The sequence below is a fragment of the Sesamum indicum genome, linkage group LG9 (genome assembly GCF_026168435.1).
Source record: "Sesamum indicum cultivar Baizhima isolate 11 linkage group LG9, ASM2616843v1, whole genome shotgun sequence".
Classification (NCBI taxonomy): domain Eukaryota; kingdom Viridiplantae; phylum Streptophyta; class Magnoliopsida; order Lamiales; family Pedaliaceae; genus Sesamum; species Sesamum indicum.
Window position 1 is genome coordinate 24,923,063 of NC_142665.1, and position 27,770 is coordinate 24,950,832.

The following is a 27,770-nucleotide window of genomic DNA, read 5'->3' on the forward strand; positions in this document are numbered from 1 at the left end:
AAAAAAAAAGTACCAAACTGTTGGAATTTATAATCACGTAACAAGTATTTATACTTAGGACAAAAAAAGTACCATATGTATCGATACTATTATAAAAAAAATCCTCTGATCGTATCAATTTTAAATTTCATCTCTCTCTTTAAAAATATTTGGTCAGATTAATAATTTTAATATTTTTTAATAACTTTATAATAATTTTTTTTCTTTTAACTACCAACTACTCCATATTTCTTTTTCACTTTACTTCTTCGTATTTATTATAATTTGGTATTCTAACTTTTGGAGAATTTTGAAACTTGATGGAAATTTAATTTTACATAAAGTATTATAAATTCGAATTATGATTAATTTGATAGTAGCCATTTTATTAAGATACATACATACATATATATAGAGAAAGACGAAGTAGGGTAAGTTTTTGTATGATTTTCAATGTTTTGGATAGCGGGAATTACTTTATGATTTCATACCAATCATAATTCCTATAGACAATTCCAATCAAATTATCTATTTTTTGGATTTACTTATTTCATATGAGATACTAATTCATACCATTCATTGTTTATACATATCAATTCATTTACTTTTCATAAAAACACAATTACATCATCTAATCTTCACGCACACTCCATACAAACCATTGTTCCATTATTTAATCTTTGCCTCAACCAAAATTAAATAGTTTCTAATTTTTATAGATAAATAAATTAGTATAAGTGGTAATTGTACTACTACCTGACCCATTACATAATAATACTTAGTCACGATACTTATATTATGGCGGTAGAATTTAAGTCCAATTACTCGAGGACCAGTGTTTTTATAGTTAATTTTTTTTGTTTGTGTAGTATTCGTTTATTCGAAAACAAATTAATAAATAAAATTATTTTTTCTTAACTAATTCATTCAAATTATATCGTAGTCTATAATATTTGTATTTATTTTTATACTACATGATATTGGTACGTGCACATATGTATTTATAGAGTTTAGACATTGAGTAGGTTGCATTTAAATTGGGGATGAATGCGGGGCCTGAAAGAGGAAGTAATGATTGATGACAGGGATAGTACGGATTGGGGAGCCCTCCTCTCACATTGCGTTTTTACAGCCAGGACAGGAGGACGACACGTACATCCACGCCTCGCCATTGCTGCACGCTATTCCTCTCCCCAACCCCCAACGTATTCACCACCATTCACGTGATGTCACGTGGCTTCTTCTCCTTCTTCTTACCTGTCTTCTACAACCCCTCATACTTGTGCATAATTCATCCCAATAATTATACTTACATATCCTTTTCATGGTTTATTTACATAAATGATTCATATTTTTATTGTGTTATTGTAAAAATTAATATCGACAGTTAAAAAATAGTAATAATATGTAATGATGTTGATATTTTCGGGAGTTGTATATATAATTTGATTTATGCAAACGATATTGACGTTTTTAGTGAGTATTACATGTAAAATTTCAAAAAATATGAATAATCTGTATAAATAAATCATAGATTAGAATGTAAAAATGCAAATATTCCGAATTCATATTTAATCTTATTGCTTTCAAATTACACAATAGAATTCGTCTCATACACTTGACAATATTGATGTTGCACTACCTCTAAATACACAACATAACCACCGCAATTGATTAATCAAAATTAAATTAATAATTGACATAAAATTGTATAACTCAACAATATGTACAAACTTGTATCTCTAAATGCTCAATGAATTCATTGAACTTGTAGTTTCAGGTATACTTGAGGGATTGGGACCTAAACACAGGCTTTGAAGACATCCAAGTTCCAACACTTAAACATAAATTCAAACTTCAAATCAAATAAACACATGAAATATATAATAAAAAGATGGAATATATATATATATATATATATTAAAAAAAAAAAAGGTGTATTAGGTTGGAGGTTTGTCAAGTCACCAAGAAGCAAAATGTGGAATTTAAACCAATAGTGTGATCCAATTTTGGTGGTAAGTGAGATGAGCCCCGTCCCGTCCATTCCTTTCCCTGTATAGACGGGGAATGTCGGGCTGCCTAGTGCTCCTAAAACTGGTGTTCATGCGCTCCACTAATCAATGCTCTTCAATTCCTTCACAATAATTTCCAAATACATTTATTTTAATAGGCTTCTACAAAACAAATATGGACTGGGCCCACTTGCACCATTCAAATTTGAGATCACCTAACTTAAACAACTCATCAGATGGTAACTAAATGTTAGACGTTACTTGCAGTAATTTTCTGGAGAAAAAAATTAAACATATAATGATATTGGAATATATATTAATTGCTATTATCTAAATAATTAATTATCAAAATTTGTCAATGAGATAAAATATTAAATTAGCTTAGCACATAGATATTTTTCTAATCTTTTATACCCAATTTTTGCTTAGTTGGTAGAATTTGGTAGTACCTGAAAAAAAATAAAATAAAAAAGTTGATATAATGCTTAGTACGTAAGTTGTGATTTTTAGATTTGGTCGCTCCATAATGCTTCTTCATAAGTATAGATTAAATTGCAAGCATGGAACATTATGCTTTTTATTAGTTGTGATGATGGTGCGCTATTACGCCTATATAAATCATGACAATACAAAATTTAAAATAAATTTAGCAATTAGACAAGTCCATATTATCATCGTCATCATGTCCGGTACGTACCAAAAATGGATATGACTGTCCAAAATCTATTTATGGACGATGGCCCATCCGGTAATTATGTTGACAATTGCATTTTTTTTTGCAGTGTTGGATTGGATCGGGTTCAAATTTCTTAAGAGGAGGAGTATAATACCTATATCCTACACGAATTATTCATTAACATGAGAAATCAAGTGATTTCATATAAGTTTATCAATTAGCTTTACATATATAGGGACCTTGTTTTATGAGAAAGATGGGGGGGGGGGGGGGGGGGGGATTGTGGGACTTCATCTCGTGATCCATTACTGTTATCCTAAGTGTAAGAGTAGGGCTGGAGTCCAAGAATAAAGCTGGGCCTATGAGCATGAATACTGATCTGAGGGGATTATGAGAATTCGGTTTGCCCAAATAGATAACGCGCACGACATAATTGTCTGTTATCAGCACATACAACAAAAAAGCTTGAAAATGTAGAAATAATTTTCTTTTCTTTAAACGAATCATACAGAGGAATCTCGGGCGCTGCTGGCTGCTGGCTGCTGGAGGGTTTTATTGTTTTAGACGATTCACTGTTTTTCCTTTGGATGTACAAAATACTAATACGAGTGAAAATTATGAAATGACTAAAGTTTCACTCTACAGATTAAGAACGATAAACGAATCGTAATTTTGCTATGAGGATCAGTGGGTCAACGGCTTGAAACCTTAGCTCTAGATTGTTTGAACATGTGGAATAATTTGAACATGTTCAATGGATGATAACGTATAATTGATCCAAACTCATAAAGAGTGCTTCATGTCCTCATAATGGATCCGATTTATATACAAACCACTACTCATCTATGTTTCTTATATAACCTCTAGACGTCCACTTCACTGATCCGTCGGTTAGAGTGTTTTAATTGAAAAAGACTTTATTATCTCTGATTTTAAATTATTCTTTTAATCAAGACCAAAGAGTAGAGTGACTCGACCATTCCACCTCGATCAAATACATAATCCAACTAATGTATATGTATGTATGTATTTAGAATAGTAGTATATGTAGACTTTTGGTCTTGACGAGATAAAGGATGAGAGTAGTACGTAGTGGATGCAAGGAAGGAGACGGAAACCAAAAACGGAAGAGCAAGTAAGTATAATTTATTAGGAAAAGGCACATGGGGAGAGGGCAGCATGTGAGAGTGGAAGAGAAAAATATGGAGACACCCGGATTTCCAACCACAACACAAAACATTCCAACTAAGTATCCCATGTGAATTAGCTTATTTTCAGCCCACACCATCGTGCACTTCCTCACTAAATACCTCCCATACCTCCCCCCACCCCCTAATTCATCAATTGCCAATATGTATACAAAAATTATACATGTACGTATATTCGTGTGTATGAAATGTATCTTTACATATAATTTCCACCACAATAGTCATATAAGTCTACTGATTTGATTCAATTGGTGCGCCTCATGATTTTGTCCTGAGAAGGTATCTTGTTAGGGGAGGAGGTTTTGAAACTTAAAGACGGTTCAAACTCTTGGTTGCAATCAATACGAGAAGTTTGACTGCATCATCATAATTCTTGAAACAAAATGAATTTTTGTATTAATTAGTACTTATAAATGGTGCTGGAAGCTAATTAAACATGACCAGGTAGTAGTGTTTATGATGTAATTAATTAAAGAACACAACATATGGGGGAGGAGAGAGAGATGGTACATGCTAGGCATATAGACAATATTGTTGTCAATTGAATTCAATTTTATGACTACATTAACCACACCAAACTATGAAACCATTGTCTGAAAGACACAATCAAAGATCATATATACATACACATATAGGAGAGGGACATTTGTGGTGAGTATTGAGTGAGTGTAATTTCAATACCGAGTATGGGTGCCTTAGGTCTCACCCAACTTCCATAGGCTTGTTTTCTTAGGGAATGCCATTGTTTGGTGCCATTGAAATTCTTGATATTTTCTCCCACTTCTCTTTCTTTTGCCTAACACCATTTCTATCTTTGACGTTTTGTTGAAAAATGATGGAGTGCAACAGATATCAGTATAGGGAAACAGAGGGGCTATATAAACATTCTTTTCTTGAAAAGTTAAAATTCCCCCCTAGCCCACATTGTCCTTTTTGCACTGGAATTTACACCATTTCTGTGGTTCACAATGTGCTCCCATCTCACACCCATGTATCAGGTTTTGCTCTAGCTACCGGATAAGACTCAAGTTTCAAATTTCTTTACTGTATCATATTTGTTGTTTAATTGGATTTAAATTTTACTATTAATCTATTCCACTACCTGCACTCATTTTATAATTATTTATTGAATATTAATTTAATGGGCCAAAACCATTAATTAATGTGTTTTTAACACAATTAAATTAAGAGGAATCCGTTAATTATAGGGTAGTGGTAAATTAAGGTTGACTTATATATTAGTGGTAGTATCCATAAATCTAATTGAGGATGTCAAACAACTTTACAATTAACTAAGACGACTGGGATTTTTGATTGATATGAAAACTTGTATAGATATTTTTGAAATCATTACATTGTATCCCATAATTTTAAAAAAATTATAGTTTTAGTCCCAAGCCTTAAATTTGTTAAATTTTTCTGATGGAAACAACACGTGTATGACACGAGCCCCATTAAATTTTGAGAAAAATTAAGATTGTTTCTATTAGAAATTTAACAAATTAAATTAAGGTTTGAACTAAAAATATTGCAAATTCTTCGAATTATGAGATGTGATATGGTGAGTGAGTTCAAAAATCATAGGACTAAATTAAATAGCAAAGAGACTAATTGGTGGGACGTAAAATACAACTTTTTCTATGTTTTTGGAACAGAAACATTATACATTTATATGTTTTGATTTATAGCAATTGATAATCAGATATACAATGATATAACATACTATTAATTTAAAAGGAAAAAAATAAAAAACAAAAAGATAAAAAAGTTAACACAAAATCTTTTTACGTGTCAATATTAATTTGTAGACATATATTCTCCTTGTCTTTCTTTAATTATTTGGAAATCAATGTTTAGGTATAAAAATAAAATGAAACTCAAAGCAGCAATAATAGTTAATGTGAGAAAGGAAGAAAATATAATATAGAAATTAGTATTAGAGTCCACAACGTAGGATGTTGAAAGGCGCTTGAAAACGAAATGAGTGCAACTCGTTGATGCTTTGATTAATATCTTTACGAGTTTTTCCTGTCCGTTTCCATTGAAACAAAGTGGATCAATCATCTATTTCCAAATCAATATACAATTTCAGAACAAAAGAGATGTAACATTACATAGAAATGCTCCAACGACTACAACCCTCAATCACAATATTCTCAGAAACAACCCCCCCCCCCCCCCCCCCGAAAAAAAAAAAAAGGAAAAAGAAAAAGAAAAAGATTTCACATTGCAGCAGGTATAACTATATAGCTACTAGAATCTCTGAGCAATAAATAACACTTCATGTTCGCTCTCTCTCTCTCTCTCTTTCTGTCTGAACACAGATTATCGCTGGCTTCCAGTCTTGCCACCCATGTTCCTCCTCCAAATTCTCTCCTCTTGATCATTTTCACCATCAAATTTCACACACACTAACACGGATACACTGTGTGAATGCTTTTAAGGCCATCAGCCCTTTGGCTTCAGTTGTCTTGCAACTAGTACTATGGCTTTTGTCCCGGCGGAATCCATGTTCCGCAACCATGAAGACAGCCATTTTCCATCATCTTCACCTTGTGCTCCTCAGGATTTCCATGGTATGGAAACGAGCACATGTGTCTGACATACTGCGTGTAGAAATGAAGAATAATCTGATATATGTATATACGGTTTTTTGTTCTCTTTTATTTTGGTTCTAATTCTTGAATTATATGTAATGGTTTTGCAGGCGTGCCCGAGTTCTTGATGAGGAGATCCATGTCATTTTCAGGGATGGAGCGGCCTGAAGATCAATTGCAGCCAGAGGACGAGATGTCGGACGACGGTTCACAACTGCTAGGGGAGAAGAAGAGGAGGCTGAACCTGGAGCAGGTGAAGGCCTTGGAGAAGAGCTTTGAGTTAGGCAACAAGCTGGAGCCGGAGAGGAAAATGCAGCTAGCTCGAGCTTTGGGTCTTCAGCCCCGGCAGATTGCTATATGGTTCCAGAACAGGAGGGCCAGGTGGAAGACCAAACAATTGGAGAAGGATTATGATATGCTGAAGAGACAGTTTGAGGCACTCAAGGCTGATAATGATGCCCTCAAGTCCCAGAACAAGAAGCTTCAAACACAGGTACAATAATTACTCCTTTATTTTTTTTTCTTTTTCATTTTCTCAATTCTATGTCTGCATGATGATCCAGATTCTTTTCCGTTTTAAATTTTCTTCAGAATTAATTAAGGAGTAGGGATCGGGTTACAAGTTAATGTGATCATACAGGATTTCTAGCTATATAGTAGTATAATTAGAAAACAATTCATGATAGTAGAGATTAGGTTTTCTTCAATCATAATGACACTCTCGATGGGATCCTGGGAGTGAATTTTCTTGTTCGGTTTTGTTGAATTTCACTCTCTAGAATATTGCAAAATTCTACTGTCGGAACAACCTATTTCATGAGTCCGAATAATTACCCAAACTACAAGTTGTAACACAGTCCCACTTCACAACACGGGGTAATGTAATCAATGTTATATTGCAGTTATTGGCCCTGAAAACAAGAGACTCAACGGGATCAGGAGCAATCAACCTGAACAAAGAGAACGAGGGTTCCTGGAGCAACGTAAGTGAGAACAGTTGCGAGGTCAACCTCAACACAACATCAACAGACAGCACATTGTATCCTCATCCTCATCATCATCAAACCAACAAAAACCCCGTCATTAATTTCCCTTCAGCCATCGGCCCTTCCAGCCTAACACAACTCCTCCAAAGGCCGGACCATCACCTCCAACTATGTCAAAAGATGGATCACGCCCCCGTCTCCAACGACGGCTTCGGCAACATGTTTGGCGCCGGCATTGAAGAAAACCAGGATTTCTGGCCATGGCCCGAACAGCAAAATTTCAATTAAATAATCAAGAACGAAAATGATACAGACAGTCCTTCTCCAATCTTGAGCCCGGCATGTGAAATGCAAAGCATGCAATGGAAAAAAGTGAAAACAAAATTGGTACTAGCTAGGCCAGTAAGCCCGATCATGAGTTACGACGACCCTGCTGCCTCTGAAAAATTACAGATTTCTTTTATTTTCCTTTTTTGTTTTCTTGAAAAAGACGTCCATCATAAATATATAATTCACGATCCATGTTTTAGTTTTAAATTCTTGGACATAGTTTGAAGCCCCCTTAATTTGTCAAAAATATTTAAAATGATTATTGTTAATTAATTTATGTATTTATAAATATTATATGATGATGGTGATGATCTTATGAATATATATACTTATATATAAATACTGATATTGTAAAGAAGATCCATGTTACATGCAAATATAAAAATCTGGCAGTGAGTGGGACTCCTACTCTGGCATGGCCCATATTGTGCATAGAAAAACAAGATTCCTTGTCCCACCATTTCAACTTTCCAATTGTCCAAATCTACACATACTAACATTAATTAATGTATGTAATTTCGAATTAAGCCAATAAAATTAATCGAATGTTGCTTTCTTGGAAGGTTTCTATGAAGATGCGCACACACACATATATATCTATCTATCTATATTCATTAATAATAAGGATGAAAACGAAAATGTTCGGCAGGAGCAACAAAAATATATAACTAAAAAAAAAAACAAGGAATCGAAGCACAAATTCCAAGAGGGAAGAGGCCAAGGGGATGGGAAAGGGAAGAAAACAGAATCAGAAATGTGAAATGTTGCTTCGGGAATGCTTCTCTTCTTTCTTACTATCATTGTGTCTTTTGTTTTTGCCTTTCACAACTATAATATATATCAGGAAAATTCTAATTTGAATTGGAACCTCAACTAATTATATAGTAAATTTAGTACATTTGTGTGATTGGTGTATAGTTAAAAATATTGATCAATTACATATTAAATGTATTATATTTACTATATAATTTAAAATACGCTTATTATTTAATTGATTTAGTTCAATTAAACCTAAAATTAGATAAGAATTTCCCTATAACATCCCAACTCTCTTCCAGAAACACAAGAAATTCAACTCACTATCACCTCCAATTCCAGTCATATGAAACCCCCACTTTCTTTAATATATATACCATTTTTCATTTTATTGTTTTTTCCAATAAAAATTAAAATAAGGTTTTAATTCTAATTGTTAATTGTTTCCATGTGTATAAATAATATTTTAGACCAAAAAGTGGGTGTTTTATATATTTCATTTTCCACTACCCCCAAACAGACTTTGATGCTTAAACGAATAAACTAACCCTTAATGTTGGCTCCTTCTCTCTCTCTCTCTCTCTCTGCTTTCTTTTACGGATATTTGATGCATTTTCTGTTATCCATACATATCATGGACATATTACAATAATAAAAATTTTGAATTTTTTTTTAAAAAAATCCAGACTAAGTTTAGCTAGATTTGAATTAATTACATAATAAGTGTAATATATTTATAGTACAATTTAAAAAGTGATTAATCACATATCAAATACGATATACTTGCCATATAATTAATTTAATTTGGATAAGAATTTTTCTGAAAATTATATTCCATTTGAAGCCTAAAAAAAAAAAAAGAAAAAAGACAGCATAAAATCAGGACCTGGTTGCATGGGCCAAACGGTCTGGTTATTCCTGGTAAAGATTGGGCCAAAATTCTTGAGGAAGATGAAGCCCACTTGGATAAAAGCCTCAAAAAATATAAAACCCAAATCCAACTCAATAATATTACAACCAAATCAATTTACTCAGCCCATTCCATTTCTAACCAAATCTTTATCAAATTTAGATTCATAATTACACGTATTATTATTATTTTTTTTAAAAAAATGAGAATTGCATTTAGATCCATACCTTTTTGTTAATTAATTTTGATCCATTTGGATAGAGAAGTGTGTTTAAATTGAAGGTGGAATGGAATGGGCAAGAAAGGAAAAGAGAGGAAGAAGGAAGATTATAATCAAACATACAAAAAAGTGTCCATCACCAAATAATAATAATTAAATATAAAAATTGAGGATAGACTTGTCTTTGTTACGTGCTACGTACATTTGACGATCTCACCCTCCAATGGGGCTTGGATTTTGATGTAGGAGGACCCCACATGTTCCACTTCTTCACCAATAGTGTTCCGTCTTCGTATTTCTTATGTCACGGCCTTTAGTGTACCCAATATTCCCTCCTATGTCTCTATAATCCACGTCCATTCTCTCACTTCTTTTCACGCAAAACGCACGTTTCTCTCTCCTCCCTCTCTCAGACACACACACACTCTCTCTCTCACACTACACACTAAGTGAAAACTTTTGTTCTTTTGTTTGGCCTCGAGAACAACTCATCGTGTCCCAGTGTCTCTTTTTTTGAAAAAAATCTTGTTTTGGGGTCTTCACAGTGGGTTCGTGTCTTGTTGTTTGAATGTGGTGTGTGAGTGGAAATGGCGGACTGTTGTTTAAACCCCCGTTGGTTTTCTCAACAGACATTTTTAAGGTTTTTGTGCTTTCGTATGCATACATTGGTCTTTGGTTTCTGGGTTTAGTTTTTTGCATGTTCAAATCTCGTCATCTGCTGCCAATTCCTTTGTATGAATGATCCCCAAGAGTGCGTCATTCAAATTTTGTCATCTGGGCTTGAGTTTTCTTGTTCTATTTTGTCATTAAAGGTGCAATCTTTTGTTTCTTTTTTAATTTATTAATGAAATTTTGTTAAAGCAAGTTCTGCTAGAGTTTGTTTGATTTCTTTTCTCTCCTTTGTCTTATCTGATTAGTTTGGTATCTCTGGATTAGAGAGTACCCTATCTTAACACATAAAAAGAAAAATAAACAGAAAATTTCAACAAAAGAATATTTGGATAAGGGCAAAATGAAAAAGGAGGGATTTTGATGTACTGAGTGGTTCATCTCTCTTGGTTTATGGCGTTTTAGTTCTAGGGTTTGGAGGAAGATGGGGCTGGGTCTTGAAGCTATCAGTGGGGGCACTATGGATGTCGGAAATTCAAAATCAAGGGTGAGGAGAAAAATACTTAATGATGATGATGACGATGATGCTGGGGAGAGTGGATGTTGGATTAAGTTCAGATTCTTTGGGAGCTGCTTGTCTACAAGGTCCAAAGTTGATAGCTCTGTTAGTGGGTCTAGTTCACAATATGGTACATTTAGCTACATCTCCCTGCAATGTTGTTCCAAAATTATATACCTTCTGTTTCCTGTGATTTTATGTGTATGCTGCCGTTCTTTGTCCGTTTATGAACGTTATTGCGAGCGGATGATGTTGATTCTGGACTGGCATCAATTAACTTTTCATTGGAGAACATGCTACAGATTATGTCTATAACTCTTCCCATATCTGCTTGTGCAGTTTGATGTTTTGTGTGTGTTCGGCTTAGTTTGGTGGATGATTTTGTTTGTTTCATCTAGTTGCTTACCTTTTTTGTCTCTTTGCTTCCGAGCAGAGTTCCTCCCTTGGTTATGATACCTATTCATTCATTAGCATTTCACTGTCTCATTGATGCTTTCTCTCTATAAGGTCACTCTTCCGTAAAATTTTACATGCATGTTGCGGTCTAGCTGATCATGGCTGTTCTTGCTAAATTCAGTATTATGTTGCAAGTTTAGGATTGTACGTCATGGTAATCGGTTCCTTGTTCGACCTTGTTTAATGACATTAAATTTTCAGGAAATACAAATTACATTGCAGTTACGCAATGGTTGATCCATCTTCTTTCCACTTAATTTTTATTCCTAAAATGAATAGAATGTTACGGAAATGCATTTGATGTATCTTCTAGATGCAGTTACCACCGGTTTTATGTTGAAAGGGTAACCATAGAAGACATCCTGGACGCATCCCTGTTCAGACATTACTTTTGCAGTGACGCATTATATTCCTCAACATGCACTACTCTGTTGGATCTTCACTAATTATGTCCCTTATATAAACAGAGCCAGTAGGGTGGAGCCCACATTTGATTAATTTCTTTTATTTGCTATCGTTAAAGAACGCCAAATTCTGAAAAATATGAAAAAAAAGGCTAGATATCGGCTTGGATTTAATGGTTCATCAGACAATGGGTTCGGATTATGCAAATATAAGGAAACAAACATATGTAGATGAAAAGAATGATTCGTCTTTTTGTGGTCTTTAGTAGGCATGTAGCCGAATAGTCTCATTCGCACGTCCTTTGACTTTAACAAGTCGGTGTTAAACATAAAATTGCATAAACTTACTACATTTGTGCATTTGATGCTGTCCTGTGACACGGCCAGTTGGCATACAAGAATTAAAATGTCTTCTTGTATGCTGTTTTAGTTTTTGTTTTTGAGCAGGGTCTCCTGCATGTAAGATGAATCTAGTGTTATTTTCGTTCTACATTTGGCACCTACTGGAGCTATTCAGCTACAAATCTTCTATCTGCAGAGTACAAAATGTCTTCTCTTCCTTCTGACTCGGTTGTAGCTTTTGTCATTTTTATGAATTTCACAAGAAGACTTTATTGATAGAAATGTTTCTTTGATAAAGAGTTTGTATCACTTAAGGAATGACATCTGGTCTTTGTAGAAATATTTTTCAAGAGCATTAGCATTTATAGCCATGTTCATGACTAGTGTTTGAAATTATCAAGTAACATCGTTTCCTTGTGTATCAGCGGAAAGTAAGTCTACAAATGATACAAGTAGAGACCAACCAGTTGCTCCAGTTATATCATCTTCAACAACCAGCAATGCAGAAAGTGTTCCCTCAACTCCTAAAATAGAAGAGGAGTTGAAAATAGCTTCTCAGCTTCGGAAGTTCACTTATAATGAATTGAAACTGGCTACGAGGAACTTCAGGCCTGATAGTCTCCTTGGAGAGGGTGGCTTTGGCTGTGTTTTTAAGGGTTGGGTCAATGAGAACGGTAGCACACCGGTGAAACCTGGCACAGGGCTTACTGTTGCTGTCAAAACTCTCAATCACGATGGACTTCAGGGGCACAGAGAGTGGCTGGTGTGGGACCACTCTTTGAGGATTTGTTTGTTCTTGAGTTAACTCAAGGTCTTCTTTACCTTTACTTATGACTCATTATCATATTGCAGGCTGAAGTAAATTATCTAGGTGAGCTCATCCATCCACATTTGGTTAAGTTGATCGGCTATTGCATCGAGGATGACCAAAGGCTCCTGGTCTATGAATTCATGCCTCGGGGAAGCTTGGAGAATCACTTGTTCAAGAGTATGTATTTAGATTCACTTATCACATTGCCACTGTCATGGGTTGCACCGATCTTCCAGTAAATGATAAATTATACTACTATAATATAGTTTCCTGAAGGAGGTAGTGAGTTATATAACTAACGTTGTCATGTGACTAAGTGTAGGGTGGACATGTTATCAGAAACTTCCAATATTAACCAAGAACCCTCTGCATTTATTATATTCTTCATGTAAAATGCTTCAAATCAAGTAACCATGTCGACTAAGACACTAGGATAAGTGGATGTTAGTATTTGTAACCTTTTATGAAGACACTAAACCTTGGCTGTATTGCTATTTTCTGAATTTTTTCCTTTTCTCCGTTTCTGCACTAATACCATTTGCACAGAACTTTTTATTTGTTTTATGATTGTAGAGTAAGTCACGAGGTTTTGTCTTACTAGTGATTCAGTGTATTTTTCTCTGAGCTACAGGGTCAATGCCTCTTCCTTGGTCTATAAGAATGAAAATTGCAGTTAGTGCGGCAAAGGGCCTTGCCTTTCTTCATGAAGAAGCAGAAAGACCAGTTATATATCGAGATTTTAAAACTTCTAACATCCTGCTGGATGCGGTATGCATGAAAATCCTGCAATAGATATACCCTTGTCTTACCACTTCTTTCTTTTGAGATCCTTTCATTTATATCTGTGGATTATTAGGATTACAATGCAAAGCTTTCTGATTTTGGACTGGCCAAGGATGGCCCTGAGGGAGATAAGACACATGTATCAACTCGTGTGATGGGAACATATGGCTATGCTGCACCTGAGTATGTGATGACAGGTGCGCCCCTTCCCCCCCAACACCCCACCAGAGTCTGGTTTCCTGTTTTCTCTTCCAGATTTCTCATTCATCATCTTGTTCTTGACACATAACATATGCTATGCCAGGACATCTAACTGCTAAGAGTGACGTCTATAGTTTTGGGGTAGTTCTGCTGGAACTGTTGACAGGACGTAGATCCATGGACAAAAGTAGACCGAATGGTGAACATAACTTGGTGGAATGGGCAAGACCATATCTAGGAGAAAAAAGAAGGTTCTATAGGCTAATTGATCCTCGTCTAGAAGGTCGCTTCTCGATAAAAGGTGCGCAACTGGCTGTGCAGTTGGCTGCTCGTTGCCTTAACCGGGATGCAAAAATTAGACCTGCAATGAGTGAAGTTGTTGAAGCCCTTGAACCACTACCTAATCTAAAGGATATGGCGTGTTCGACATCCTATTTCCAGGCTATGCATGCTGCTCGCGCCAATACAAGTGCTAGAAATGGAGTTAGATTGCAGCCTGGTTTGCTGAAGAATGGGCAGCCGACGCGAAGCCCTTCCATGCCTAACCGATATCATGGCTCACCATACCACCATATTCAACCCTTCCAATCACCTTTAGCTGACAAACCATAGCTGGAACTTTTGGTTTACTGTTCATTCTTCCTGAATCTTTTTGTCTCATGAGATTGGTTCTCTCTCAAGGAATGGTTTTTATTATGTAGAGCTGAATGTTTAGATTAACTGCAGTTGAGGTGCAGCCTCTTGAGGAGCTGAGCGGATTTCTGGGCTCGTTTTTTGCTTGCTCGTAAATGTTGAGATGGTAAGTTAAATAGGCAAAATGAGAGTTGGCTGTCTTGTTTATAGTCTACTTGAACCTGAAAACTATGGATGCTATAGTTTCTTGGCATTTCGGCTGATAGAAATGGTTTTCCTGCACATCAAAGTTGCCATTGATGTATATTACCTTTGTCTTTTACAAGAAATGTCAAGCGCCTCTAATTTGTTCGGTTCAGCTTTCTGAATGTGATTTATTTTTCTGTTATAATTTGATTAACAAGCTGTCTTACTACAAGTATACAACTTACGGTGCAACTACAAATAGTCGTTATTACAAACAATGATACCGATCACATAATGCGGCATAGAAAATAGAATCATAAAATGGTATAAATTACAGCTAAGTAATCAATTTGACAATTGACACCATGCCCCATCACAAAGAATAATTGAATAGGGTCTTAGAGGTAATTGGGAGAGAACAAAGCATTATACAATTGGATACACAAATCAAACTAGCATTCAACTATTCTTCGTACAGTCATTTCTCAACAATGAACTCTTGTATTTCTATCCCAGTGTGGCGAGCACCTCCCTGTACTCTCAGCAAAATTTCATCACCTAATTTCAGCGATGTCACAGGAATTGCTGTATGTTGATGTCGTCCTACAGATATAAATGATAATGCAATGAATGACAAAATGATTCAACAAAATATAGTTTGAATAGGATTTAGTTTACCTCCAGAGGATGAGATTAACGCAACCGTTTCAGCATTTTGTAAGAGAATACTGTAAGAAGTTTGGCAATCCTGATCTGTCTGTATTGACACCAAGCTGTGTATCAGTCAAGAGCAACTCCACGCCAAACATGAATAAAAGCTCACATATCAATCTGAAAGCAAAAGAAAGGAGGAAGCTCTGGCCTAGGTCCACAGGCAAGATATATGGATGAGAAAATAACAAGGGCGGTCAAAACTAACACTATTCCGCTGCCTCAGTTGTTTCCTTCTATTGTTAAATGATAATCATTATAAGAAAATGGAAGCACCTTTCATTAAGAATTTAACAGAGGCATAGTCAGTCTGAAACTTGTCTGCTCAATTTTAATTTAAAAATATGTGAAGAAACTTCACAGCTTAGCTCCAGCTATGGCTGCGTTCTAATATCTCTCAAGGCTCCATTTATAATTTAAGCAACCAAATTCTCACTCAAAATAGCTTTGGTGATGGAATGCCATCTCAATTTCCAAAAATGTATTCCTGGCAGCTAAAGGCCAGTTTATGATATTTGCTGCAGTTGAGAATTGAAATCTTACTACTCTTCGTCTCTTACAGTATTCCTTCTCTTCTTTCTGTGGGACTAACAGTTTTGGTTATGAAGAAATTAACGGAAAAATCGCAATGGAATAATTTGTTCTGAGGCTCTATAATCTAAGCCAACCCAAGAACTAAATCTTATAGCTCATTTGAAGACAACAGCATGCACTATTTAGTGAAATAATATATCTGAAATCAAGAGCAACCATGTATTGGATATTTTAGCAACATAGTGTTTGGACCTTTGCCTCAACAAGAATTAGTGGCCTAGTCTCTATCTTCACACGACCAATGATGGCTGTTCTCTGTTTCCCATTTTGGTCAACAATGAGTACCTCTTTGCCGGCTTTTAATTCTGAAAGGTAGCTAGTTTTGCCCCCTGGAACAGCAACATAGGCATGGACTGGACCCTGCATACATCCAAGGGCCACATTACTAGAGCACTCTTCCACTTAACCTAGCATGATATAATCAAACATGACTCATTTTCTGAGACTAGGAAATGAAACATCCGCAAATGGTGTTCTGGAAATAACAAAAAGGAGAAAATTTAGGCCAAACAATTGAAAGAAACAATGCCATCAGGAGTATCTAAAATTTTAGACTATAACAGGAACTTATGATCTTGTCAAAGGCATGGAGATAATCATATCTAGCTCCAGCACCTTTGAATTTATGAAGGCGCTAAGAGAAATCTATCCAATGGATTTGGTTGAATAAGAATGAAAATAACGCCTGCACGATATATTGGCAACAACGTATTGAATTTTAAGTTGGATCTTAAATATATATGCATGATTATTTCTCTCCTTCTGAGTTCCTCATCATTTGGAAAGTTATTGTAAAAAGACATGATTACAAAACAATAATGCCACTTTATCTCCTATTTCTCTAATAATTTAATTGGCAAACTGCTTAATATCGAATGTCTACACTTACTGTATAGACTGATTCCTGTAAATAAAAACTCACCGCATTGACCCGAAAAGGCCTGCTAGATATGTAATTAGACTCTAAGCATTCTGAATGCACGAGAAAGAGCCCTCTTGCAAAGGATCCAACCTTTGAGAAAAGTGCAAATAGTAAGTTATCTGCATTTATTATTAACAAGAAATCTATGCTAGGTAATAAAGTATGAAAATTCAGTAAGTTGGCGTGAAACCAGAAGGCCTTCACCAGGTTTCATTAGGCTGCAGAGATCAACACAAACACGGTCACCCATTCCAACCATTTGGATATTAGTTATTGTGGATTTTGTCAATTCCAGAAAACTGCCCTCGTTGTTTCTTCTGTCTAGATAATCCTGAAGATAGTACACTATAAGGTCCACAACTTCATAAAAGAAACATAAACCTCACCATGAAGGTATTACCTTCAGCTCAAAGATGGCTTCGACATCCCCAGTCTTCAAAACCACACCACCCAAGCCCTGCTCCAAGGCCTACTAGAGTAGATATGTCGAGTAAACAATACATAGGACAAAGAATGGGCCAGTAGCAATATTCGAGGCCTTATAAACATGAGAAAATGTTGTCTTTTAATAAGATAGACATCAATTTAAGAAACTACCTCAAAGAAGATTTGAGCTTCAGATGATGTCTTTGAGATGGCAAAGACTGTTCTCTGAGTGCCTTGAATTGCTGCAACAATATTTTCTGCAGGTATCACCTGAAAGACAGGTAAAAGAGTCAATGTGCGAGACAGACCAACTCAGCTTGCATAACTGCAAATATGTACATTTCATGAAAAGCAAATTTGGTTTAAACAGATAAAATAAACTCATATACAGGTGATGGTACTCCGATATTACAAAGATTAAGAAACTCTACAAGAAAGGATTTGACAGAAAGGTTCACAAACATACAGAAAAATGGAACAGAGTAGAAAGTGATATAACTACCTGCCAGTCCAGTAGATTAACAACAACATTTTCTACTTGTTCAGTCAGCAGTTGGAGTTTCTCCAATTCCTCAGGAGAAGAGATCTCAAAGATATTTGCGACTTTGATGTGCTCACCATCAAAGATCCCTCCATCCTCAATGAATAGAGGAGATAATAACGCAATAGCTGCAACATTTCATCAATGGAACTACAATAAATGTCATAGCATCTTCAGCTCGGGAACCCCTAAACCTCATCCCCACCCAGAAGAAGAGGAGAAGAAACATCCATTATCACACCATTGAAACAGCTTATACTCCATCTTTATGCATCAATGTCAACCAAATCAAACAATATTTTACACTTCAATCTTAATCCTAAAACTACAGATACAGAAACAAATGCACACACGCCCGTGCTAAAAGCATTCGCCTTTTTACAGAATATTTCACAGTCAATCTTGATCATACAATAAAATACAGTAAAAAGAAGTTAGAAGCATCCGTGTTGATGTTTTTCTATGAAATACTAACACAATCTTGATTCTGAATGAAAAATTGCACAGTATAAGGGCATTATGTGCTTACAGGACCACTCATCGGCAAGTTGACGGAAGTCAGGTTGAAAGATAAAAGTACTCCATCCCCTTTCAACAGCAGCAGTCATGACCTCTTTCTTCTCCGTCCATATCCATACTTGCTTCTTTTGCGACTTTGAAGAAGAACTACACGCACACATTGCTTTCACAAAAAAAGGCTTGTATTGGAATCGGGTTCTCTTCTTATCGTGAAGTGAAAAAGGGGCCAATCTGCAACTTCCCAATTTGCCTACGAATGTTATTTTTCAACTATTACAATGATGGTTAATTGACTGAAAAATTTAATCTTGATTCGACCCAAGTCGAATTCTATGAAGAATGCACTGAGACAAATGCAAGAAGGAAAAGAAATGAACCTTTGAAGGTGAATTGGAGTACAGGAGCCGACGGCAACAGTGCAGCCATTTTCGAGTCTTGAAGATTGGGCAGTGCGCGAAAGCCTAGAGCTGTCAAATTTCAACTATAGTCGCGTATTAAAATTTGTTATAAACGTGGTTGTCTTATCAATTGAAGCGTCGCTTTTTCTTTCTTGTTGGCCATCAGTAATTTAACTCAGAATCTTTAAGAACATAAAGGCCTGTTTGGCCTTTCAAACATGGAAATATGATACAATTTTTCAAGAAAATAATATCACAAAACCTCTGCATAACTCTTAGAAGGACATATCCACCTTTGGATTCGTTTTCAGATGGCCAAGAATAGACTTTGAACATGTTCAAAACTGCAAAAGGTGGTCAACAAAAAATTTGGATAATTGTGTATGGTTTCTTGGCGTTGGTTACTCGTCAAATGATTAGCTACATCTGTATGCAAAACGACACTGCCGGTTGGGACGAAAGTTTGATCGAGTTCTGTGAAGTTGGGAGCCAGAACCCGGAGCTGATCATGAAGCTGTTGGATAATTCACTGGGAAATTCCCCTTTCTTGAGCTCATAAAATTTAACTTGTTCTGATATGTTATCCTTTTCACTGAGTGCTGAAAGTTTGAATGTTCCTAGAGCAACATCAAAAAGACTAAGCAACATAAGTAAGATTCGACATGGTTGCCCTGGATGAGAGTACTCTGATTATGTATTGGTGAAACCACCGAAGGAAATTAATTGAAAGTTGCATCTTATGTTAGTTTTTATGTTATATCACTAAGGGGATTCTTTTGGTAGGGTGAATTTCCTAATATGTTGGATGCAATATGAATCCGACTAATTGTTACTTTCGTCCTCTGTTTCATGCAAATGTGAGTCCTACAGAGTTTCAGCATTTTAGTCATGTTCGCTATTGTCAAATCTCAAGAAGATAGACAATAATATTTATGTTAAATCGAATTTTTATTGCTACTGTTTACATCATCTTCTCCTGTTACCATCACAGAGAAGGGAAGAATTTGTCAACTGATATCACATTTCAGGGGAGCTAATATAATTAAGCACGCGACATGAGAACTCATATTCTGGATGCAGGACCAGGGAAGACAAGCTTCATGCTCCTACCACATCCTCTTGGATTATTGCTGTAGGGGCAATGTATGACTTTGCGTCCGTTAGCATCTAGACAGATATAAATTTCTTTGATCAAAACACCATTTCTGAAATTTTGGCACGATATATAGAATTTCTGGCCCCTTGTTTCCAGCAGGATAGCAGCCTCAACACTCGACCTGGGGTAGGAAGAGCCATTAGGCATGATATTTTGAGACAATAAAGCCCTCAACAAGTTGAATCTTCTTCCTTGTGCAATAATCACTTGTAAATAACGTGATACATTCATTCTTGGCAGCACGCAGGTTCCGTGTTTGTTCCACTGGTATTGCCAGAATTCTCTGTTTGTGAAATCCCTCCTAAGTGATGACCAACAAATCTCCAGTTGTCTCTCATATTTCTGTAACTATTCAGGTAAAGGATTTATTATGATAAAAAAGAAAGAAAACCAAGAAGAAGAAGAAGTTTGAGGAGGATGAAACTCACAGCCTGAGATATGCTTCCAGTCTTGGAACAATATACCAAACTTTTCCCAGATTTGTTAGCTGGCCAAAGTCCATGCAAAGCAAAATTCTGGGGCACAGGTTTTTTACATGTTACGCTTCTGTCCAGGCAGAATGTATTGGGCCATGTGTACACTAGCAGAAGGTGATTATATGAATTACTTGATGCAGAGCCATAGGAGCATAAGAGAAGAAAGAGGAGGACGTAAAAGGGATGATGATCAGATGTTTTCATTGTTATGGATTAGGCTCTGGTGAACTTCAGATTTCTTCATAACAAATATAAGCATTCATTCCATGATGTCTAGGAATGTATCAGGATTATGCAGCATTAATGACCTGATAAAGAGAGTCAAACATAGATTTTCCAAGATCTATAGCTGCTATGTTTAATAATGAATTATGCCTGTAGATCAAAGAAATATGTGAAAGTGTTGACAAATTTAAATTGCAATTTAAGGTAAAGGAAGTTCAAAAGAAGTGAGAATTGCTCGAGAAGTAGATGGTCCCGGTAATATTTATTGATGTTATTGTGCAGAAAAGGAACAAAAGAGAGTTATGGCTGTAAGCTTAATTATCATCAGCTAAACCTATCATTTCTTCGTGGAAAATGTAAACAGCATACAGTGTTCATAAGTCTTTCCTGGATTAACAATCTCTGAAGGGAAATTGGGGTGATTCACAGAATCCGGGAACCCTTGAGTCTCCAAACACAAGGCTGCATGAGATTGATAAACATATCCACCTTTTCCCTTCACGTCATTGATGTAGTTACCGGTGTACAACTGCACCCCAGGAGCATTCGCCGATAACTTCATTATTCTTCCAGACTTCTTATTATAAACTATAGCTACTGGCTTCATCTTTTGCCCTTTTGGACCATCAACCACATAATTTATATCGTAACCCTTAGAGCCCTTGGGAAGTCGTTTTATGGGGCCTTTTATTACATGGGGTTCAAGAAAATCGTAAGGTGTGGACTTGACAGGGACGATTTTACCGGTGGGGATGAGTTTGTCATCCACCAGTGTGATGTGTGAAGCAAATAACTGCAGCTCATCGGACAAAATATTCCCACTGTTATGGCCACCAAGGTTCCAGTAGCTGTGTTGGGCAAGGCTCACAGGAGTGGCCTTGTCCAAAGCTTTTGCCTTCATTGTTACACTCAATTTGTATGGTTCAATAAGAGCATATGTCACCGAGGCCAGAACATCACCAGGAAACCCTGTTTAAGAAACCAGAATATTATGGTTGCCTGATTCAGAGGTGAAAGAAAACCAGTTTTTCCTTTTTATCAAAATGAAAATTGAATCAAAGGGTAGTTAAATATACTACCTTCTTCGCCATCAACACTGTGGTACGATAAGGTAATGTAAGGAGATCGACCATATTTGACGTGCTTTGTCACTTTCCAAGCCACTTCGCTGAAACCTTTTTTACCACCTGTATGTCAATTGCAGCAGAAAAGTAGGAAAATCACCTATCAAAGTTGGCAAAACCAGGAAAAGAGTAGATGGCTTGATTTCCTTTCTGACTACAAACATACAGTGAAAGGAAGAAGTTTATAAGATAAAATTACCATGGAGTGTGTTATTTCCCTCATTAGCGTCAAGTTTATAGAGAGTTCCATTAAGAGTAAACTTAGCACCACCAATGCGGTTAGCGACCCGTCCAACAATGGCCCCAAAGTAACAGGTATCATTCTGCAGTTGATAGCACTCATCTGATTTGTGTCGTATACCAACAAAACAAAGAAGAAAAAAGAGAAAGCCATTGATACGTGCTATTATCCGTGAGTTGTCCGGATTTTCTACATTTTGTATAGCATGATTTACCGTATCCAACGAAGCATCACATGGACCATGTAATCATGAAATGAAATAATTAATGGCTTACACTAAAGGGTGAGCTGGTTATTAAGATTAAATAAATCATGAATGGTAACAAAAATCGAAATAAGAAACGATTATCTAACACTTGAAGGAAGAAATTGAAAAGACAGTCAGCAACGATGATAGGCCGTATCCCTACATTAGTCTTCACTCAGATGTCTTAAAAATTGAAAATGTTTGACATGTAGTATGACTAAAGGCTGCAAGTCGATGCTCAAGACTTGAGGACTCAAGAGCAGAGGGTGTTTCTTCTGGGGTGTTTCTAGCATATGACAGGAAATAAAGACAAAATAGAAAAAAGGCATCGTCTCATCATAGTACTCTCCGATGAAAGCAACCATTGCAACCAAATGAGCAAACCAGGACTGAAACAATTCCATACACTAGAACAGATTGGCAACAAAACAATGAAAACATACCATGTACTCTTTGATTGTATCATAACCAAGAACAACGTCAGCTAACTTTCCTGAAAAAGAAAACAATTAAAAATTTGCTTCTTTCAGACAGCTTCACACTAACAGCATAGCAAGAAGAATTTCAAAGCAAGGGACACAAATAAAAACTTACCATTCTTATCAGGAAGAACAACAGACACAATTCTTGCACCATAGTTGGTGACCTTTACAGAGAAATCACCTTTCTTGATCTCATATATCCCAAGCCCATTTTCTGAACCATTGGCAAAAATCCCAAATGCCAAAATAATGAAACAGAACAATATCGAAATTTTGGACATTGCTGGAGCTTTAACAAATGTTGCTTTCAGAGTCTCATGAAATTCTTGAGTATAATTAGCTTTAGCCTTTATGGGCTCTGCATATGAGTGCTAAGCCCGCTGAGATCAACCGAATAAAAACTTAAGACTTATCTCGGATACCCCAATAAAAACAGGGGGATAAGGTTAATTAATAATTGTCCTGATGAGTTGGGACTACTTGGAGTGAGGACAGACAGTCAACTAATTTTGTTTCTCCTAAAGGTTAGATTCCCATAATCAAGAAATGGCCGGTTGTTTTGAGTCTCTGAAGGTCCACTTGTCTGCAACTTGCAGGCAATACAGATCAGAGCAACCCTGATGCTGAATCCACAATTTGAACTCTTGTGTATTTTCGGGAGCAGAAACCAAAGGAAAAAAGATGTACCTTTTCTGTGAGTTGAATTTCGTCATAATAACACATTCTGTATTCTTTTATACACACGGAGTGTATATATTTGATTCATATATTTAAAATTCACAAACTGAACATGTATATATTAAATAAATATAACAGAAGACATTATTTTCTAATAAAAAATTTAAACTCTTTTTGTGATCGTTTGAGTAAAAGTTATATATGTATGCAGTATGCATATGAAGGGTAAATTATATATTTTACCATTCGAATTATATTCATTTTTAATATTGTCATTAATTTTTTTGTGTGTCGATTTGCAACTTCAATTTTGCGAAATTTACACTTTGTCATATATTATAAATTTTTTATTAATTTTTTAATCAGAAAAACATCACATATTGTACGTATATAAAAAATATCAACCCTTAAATATCGCATGCACACGTCATTTAATAGTTTTTTTTATCAAAAACTTGATTTAAATGACAAAGTACAAAATTTTATAAAATTAAGATAGTAAATTAATTCAAAAAAAAAATAGTAAAATATAAAAATAATCATAATTCAAATAGCAAAATATAATTTACCCAATTATAAAATATCGCAGGGCCACTTAGGGACCTCTAGATCTCAAATTTTGTGCTAAAATAATATTAAAATAGGTTCTGACATTGGATTACATGTTACATTAAATTGCGTGGGGTTCATTGTTCACAATGAGTTTTGACCTTTAAATAATGATAAGGAAACTCTCTTAGCTTTCACTACAACAATTATAACATTTAATTATAATTAATTGTCATAGTTAATAATAGATATATGTATTAGATAATTATTAACAATGGTCACGAGATGATTGTTGGTCGTAGTTTTTGCAAAAGTAGCTAAAACATTTGTCATGGTTAAAAGGGTCATGGCATGGTGCCCTTAGCCGTAATAAATAATTTTTTCATGATAAAAAGCTAGTTTTTTGCATTGATTTATTTATCCATAGTTAAAGTAGTTATTTATCATGATTTTTAGTCATAGCCACTAATATTGTAGTTAATAGTAATTTTTTTTCTAGTGTTTGTACATAGGAGTGGACAACTTCGAGTCGTAAACAATGTCAACAACTTGATATATTTGTGTTATATATATATAATTTTAGATATATTTTTATTTTTAATAATATTAAAATAATTAAACCCATCCTGACCCATGTCAATGAGTTTATTGTGACTTGATATTCATTTTGGGATTTAACTATTTTAATATTATTAAAAAATAAAAAAAATAAAAAAAATATATATAATAAAAATGTATCAAGTCATGGACAGGATTCACAACTCGAACCCATGGAGACCACGACTTGAGATTTTATTTTATTTTATTTTCTATTCATAAGGGGCTTGTCAAGGCTGGCGTATCAGCCTTTTTTTTTAAAATAAAATATTATATATTATTACTTAATTATAAATATTGCAATAAATAAAAATTATTTATAATTTTAGTATAAATAATAATAAATAAATTATAATAACTTATCTCGATATACAAAATAATAATTAAATTTAACAAATACATCAATATAACAATGAAAATTCAATATCAGTAACTTGCATAAAGTGAACAAATCTTCACGTATTATTATTATATATATGTATATATATTAACCAGTCTGGATTTGTTGAGAATTCAAATTAATGATGTAAATTGATTCACTAAAAAGACTTAAAATATTCAGAAAATACAATAAATTATAAATATTATTTATAATTTGTGATCCCACACTGATATATTGATGTAAGTTAATTATCGTTGTTATTTTGTTAATTTTTTTATTATTTATTATATATATTATTATCAATAATATTATATGTTATAATTATTTAATTATAAATTTATATATATTTGTAATTGTAATTATGGCAAAGAGTTAATAATTTAAAAAATTATTTCAGTTGTTATATGATGTATTACAAAAATTACAGTCAATTGTTACAAATATTATTGTTGTTATATTAATGTATTTATTTAATTGAGTTATTATTTTGTATATCGAGATAAGTAATTTATTTACTGCTATCAATAAAAAATATGTAACAATTGATTGTAACTTTTTAATGATAATAAATTACATGTAGACCCCCTGTGATTTAAAAAATTAATTATAATAAGTAATTATATTTTTATTATAGGTTTATATTTATTATAATATTTGTAATAATTGATTATAATTCTTTTAATTAATAAATTTTTAACATTAATTATAATTAAAATATATATATTTATAGTTAAATAGTTATAACATATAACTTATAATATTAATAATAATAGGGTTGCAGACTATAAATAATATTTGTATTTATCATAATATTTATAGTAATTGATTGTAATTTTTTTAATTAATGAATTTTTAACATCGATTATAATTAAAAAAAATCAAATTTATAACCTTGGACTTGTACTTGTACTTTAAAGTTTAACCGCACAAATATATTTATGTTTCTATATCCTCCTTAAATTCGTGAACTATATTCCTTCATAAGTGGAAATATAATACAAATCGTGACAACAATAAATTAATTCATAGTGAATATTTTAAATTATTTTAGTGAAGTAGTTAAAATTATATCATAAATTTTTAAGATTAATTATATTAAAAAATATTTAAATTTATAATAAATTATTATAATACATATAATATTTATAAAAAAAAATAAAAAGTTGAGGTTGACAATTAGAACAAAATTAAAAAACAAAATAAAATAAGATTCTCAGTCCTGGATGTTGTTCCCAACTCGAGGTTGTTGTCCACAATTCTGGGTCGTGCTGTCCACGTCTCATGTGTTTTTTTTAATTTTTTTTTTCTTTCAAGTCATGAATAATGTCCACGACTTGATATATTTATATTATATATATCGTTTTAATTACATTTTTATTTTTTTTATTTTTATAATAATATTAAAAATAATTAAACCTCCGTTCGAGTGTGTGCTAGCACAAAATGCAGCAACAGCAAATGCTTAGTTTCAGAATCTAATGCACTCAGTCCATTTTTCTATTAGTTTCTATATTGGTTGCTTCAACTCCTATGTATCTCGTAGAGCTAAGAGGATTTCATGCTCAGAATGGATACATCAATTTTCATAACATTCTTCAAATCAGATAACTCATCTTAAACTGGAATCAACAATAATTCTCAAACATATCTGTTTATTAAATCTCAATCAAGGTTTGACTCCATTGTAAAATGAAAGAGACAAAATAACTCCCACTTGGGCGCTTGCCACATTCGCACGCGGACAACGTGGTCGTAAGACCTGCCTGACATAATTCTTTGTACATAATAGAACGGAAAATTTTAATTCAAATTGGGATTGATTGAATTTGGACTCAATTATATGGTAAATTGCAATGTATTTACACGTTTTTTTGCTTAGTTTTATAAGTGCTTTCGCTACTTTCTGATGCAAATTAGATCTTGCAATCATTTTCCATCACTTATAAAAAATATACCACCAACATAGGGAAACAATTCAAGTAGTAAGACTTCTTCTGATCTCAATGGAAAGCCGTAAGCATCTAAAAAAGTTCTGCCTGCGTGTTTGTTTTTCCTTCATAATATACTGAAGTCAATGATCATACATCCTTTTTTAACATGCAAAATGAAGTCATCATATATAAAATTGAAAGTCAATGATCTTACATCTCTTTTCATTTATAGCAAGTAGGCTTCCTGAATATTATATATATAGTAGTAGTACTTTCACATGCCTGCTGCCTCTAACATGCAATATCTACAATCAAATACTGAGAAAGAAAAAAACCAGCCAGATGTTTCCGCTAGACAACTGGTTAATTTGTTGGTCACGTCAACAGACACCTCATTACCATTGCATCTACATGTTACGTTAAATCTTCACCATAAGTTTTGACCTTTAAATAATCATATTAAAAGTTTAAAGATGGTAACAGTATTTTTCTGCTCGCAGAGCTTTGTACATTGGAGTATTAAGAACTGTTGCACATTTCACGGTAGCTTCATCAAGTTAGATATCGAAACAGGGGCCATTTTGTGGCAAACCTTTATGCTCCCTGATAACCATGGACAGCTAGGAGGATATGCTGGGGCGGCAGTGTGGGGAAGCAGCCCTTCGATTGATGAACGGAGAAAACACGTCTACATTGCCACAGGAAACCTCTATTCGGTACCTCAGAGTGTTGAAGAATGTCAAGAAAGACAAAATAATCAGGCAGTTCCGACCCATCCTGATGAGTGCATTGAACCTGATATCCATTTCGACTCTATGCTAGCTTTGGACTTGAACTCTGGGGAGATCAAGTGGAATACACAGCTCGGAGGATATGATGTTGGTTGTTTGCTTGCAGCAATTTGTCCACTCCC

General features: G+C 34.5%; 4 protein-coding genes across 6 annotated transcripts; 2 read left to right on the forward strand and 2 right to left on the reverse strand.

Annotated features, from left to right (window-relative positions):
- The first annotated feature begins 6,144 nt into the window (after nucleotides 1-6,144).
- LOC105177230 (homeobox-leucine zipper protein HOX21) lies at nucleotides 6,145-7,995 on the forward strand. Its single transcript, XM_011100299.3, has 3 exons — nucleotides 6,145-6,451; nucleotides 6,583-6,965; nucleotides 7,375-7,995. Exons 1-3 carry the CDS (start codon nucleotides 6,361-6,363, stop codon nucleotides 7,744-7,746), a joined length of 846 nt encoding a protein of 281 aa, XP_011098601.1. The 5' UTR covers nucleotides 6,145-6,360; the 3' UTR covers nucleotides 7,747-7,995.
- A 2,041-nt stretch (nucleotides 7,996-10,036) lies between these two features.
- On the forward strand, nucleotides 10,037-14,830 carry LOC105177229 (serine/threonine-protein kinase PBL34). The gene is made up of 6 exons (XM_011100298.3): nucleotides 10,037-10,972; nucleotides 12,470-12,807; nucleotides 12,897-13,032; nucleotides 13,487-13,623; nucleotides 13,712-13,835; nucleotides 13,943-14,830. Exons 1-6 carry the CDS (start codon nucleotides 10,768-10,770, stop codon nucleotides 14,449-14,451), a joined length of 1,449 nt encoding a protein of 482 aa, XP_011098600.2. The 5' UTR covers nucleotides 10,037-10,767; the 3' UTR covers nucleotides 14,452-14,830.
- Nucleotides 14,831-14,962: 132 nt separating this feature from the next.
- LOC105177227 (3-dehydroquinate synthase) lies at nucleotides 14,963-19,418 on the reverse strand. 3 transcript variants are annotated; one of them, XM_020698992.2, is made up of 10 exons: nucleotides 18,749-19,418; nucleotides 18,382-18,621; nucleotides 17,814-17,980; nucleotides 17,483-17,581; nucleotides 17,286-17,354; nucleotides 17,076-17,216; nucleotides 16,886-16,975; nucleotides 16,249-16,323; nucleotides 15,337-15,415; nucleotides 14,963-15,261 (listed from the first exon to the last, which is right to left on the reverse strand). In XM_020698992.2, the coding sequence occupies exons 1-10, from the start codon at nucleotides 18,795-18,797 to the stop codon at nucleotides 15,137-15,139; spliced, it is 1,134 nt and encodes a 377-aa protein (XP_020554651.1). In that variant the 5' UTR covers nucleotides 18,798-19,418; the 3' UTR covers nucleotides 14,963-15,136. The 3 variants fall into 3 exon arrangements, with proteins under 3 accessions (XP_020554651.1, XP_020554650.1, XP_020554649.1); XM_020698991.2 differs by having other exon boundaries at nucleotides 16,162-16,323; nucleotides 18,749-19,416; XM_020698990.2 differs by having other exon boundaries at nucleotides 16,156-16,323; nucleotides 18,749-19,398.
- A 1,439-nt stretch (nucleotides 19,419-20,857) lies between these two features.
- On the reverse strand, nucleotides 20,858-23,177 carry LOC105177225 (uncharacterized). Its single transcript, XM_011100290.3, has 5 exons — nucleotides 22,833-23,177; nucleotides 22,682-22,731; nucleotides 21,950-22,073; nucleotides 21,706-21,813; nucleotides 20,858-21,595 (listed from the first exon to the last, which is right to left on the reverse strand). The coding sequence occupies exons 1-5, from the start codon at nucleotides 22,999-23,001 to the stop codon at nucleotides 20,964-20,966; spliced, it is 1,083 nt and encodes a 360-aa protein (XP_011098592.2). The 5' UTR covers nucleotides 23,002-23,177; the 3' UTR covers nucleotides 20,858-20,963.
- Between the last annotated feature and the right edge of the window lie 4,593 nt (nucleotides 23,178-27,770).

What these genes read in the sequence shown, in the direction of transcription:
- LOC105177225 (XM_011100290.3), bottom strand. Translation starts at nt 23,001, where the DNA reads ATGTCCAAAATTTCGATATTGTTCTGTTTCATTATTTTGGCATTTGGG. An exon ending in ATACAATCAAAGAGTACATG is followed by an intron (nt 22,074 to 22,681) that starts GTATGTTTTCAT and finishes TATCAACTGCAG; the next exon opens with AATGATACCTGTTACTTTGG. An exon ending in CAGTGTTGATGGCGAAGAAG is followed by an intron (nt 21,596 to 21,705) that starts GTAGTATATTTA and finishes TTTCTTAAACAG; the next exon opens with GGTTTCCTGGTGATGTTCTG.
- LOC105177229 (XM_011100298.3), top strand. Translation starts at nt 10,768, where the DNA reads ATGGGGCTGGGTCTTGAAGCTATCAGTGGGGGCACTATGGATGTCGGA. An exon ending in GGAGAATCACTTGTTCAAGA is followed by an intron (nt 13,033 to 13,486) that starts GTATGTATTTAG and finishes TCTGAGCTACAG; the next exon opens with GGTCAATGCCTCTTCCTTGG. An exon ending in ACCTGAGTATGTGATGACAG is followed by an intron (nt 13,836 to 13,942) that starts GTGCGCCCCTTC and finishes ATGCTATGCCAG; the next exon opens with GACATCTAACTGCTAAGAGT.
- LOC105177230 (XM_011100299.3), top strand. Translation starts at nt 6,361, where the DNA reads ATGGCTTTTGTCCCGGCGGAATCCATGTTCCGCAACCATGAAGACAGC. An exon ending in TGCTCCTCAGGATTTCCATG is followed by an intron (nt 6,452 to 6,582) that starts GTATGGAAACGA and finishes ATGGTTTTGCAG; the next exon opens with GCGTGCCCGAGTTCTTGATG. An exon ending in ACAAGAAGCTTCAAACACAG is followed by an intron (nt 6,966 to 7,374) that starts GTACAATAATTA and finishes GTTATATTGCAG; the next exon opens with TTATTGGCCCTGAAAACAAG.
- LOC105177227 (XM_020698990.2), bottom strand. Translation starts at nt 18,797, where the DNA reads ATGGCTGCACTGTTGCCGTCGGCTCCTGTACTCCAATTCACCTTCAAA. An exon ending in AAGCTCAAATCTTCTTTGAG is followed by an intron (nt 17,355 to 17,482) that starts GTAGTTTCTTAA and finishes CTACTCTAGTAG; the next exon opens with GCCTTGGAGCAGGGCTTGGG. An exon ending in GTTAATCTCATCCTCTGGAG is followed by an intron (nt 15,262 to 15,336) that starts GTAAACTAAATC and finishes TTATATCTGTAG; the next exon opens with GACGACATCAACATACAGCA.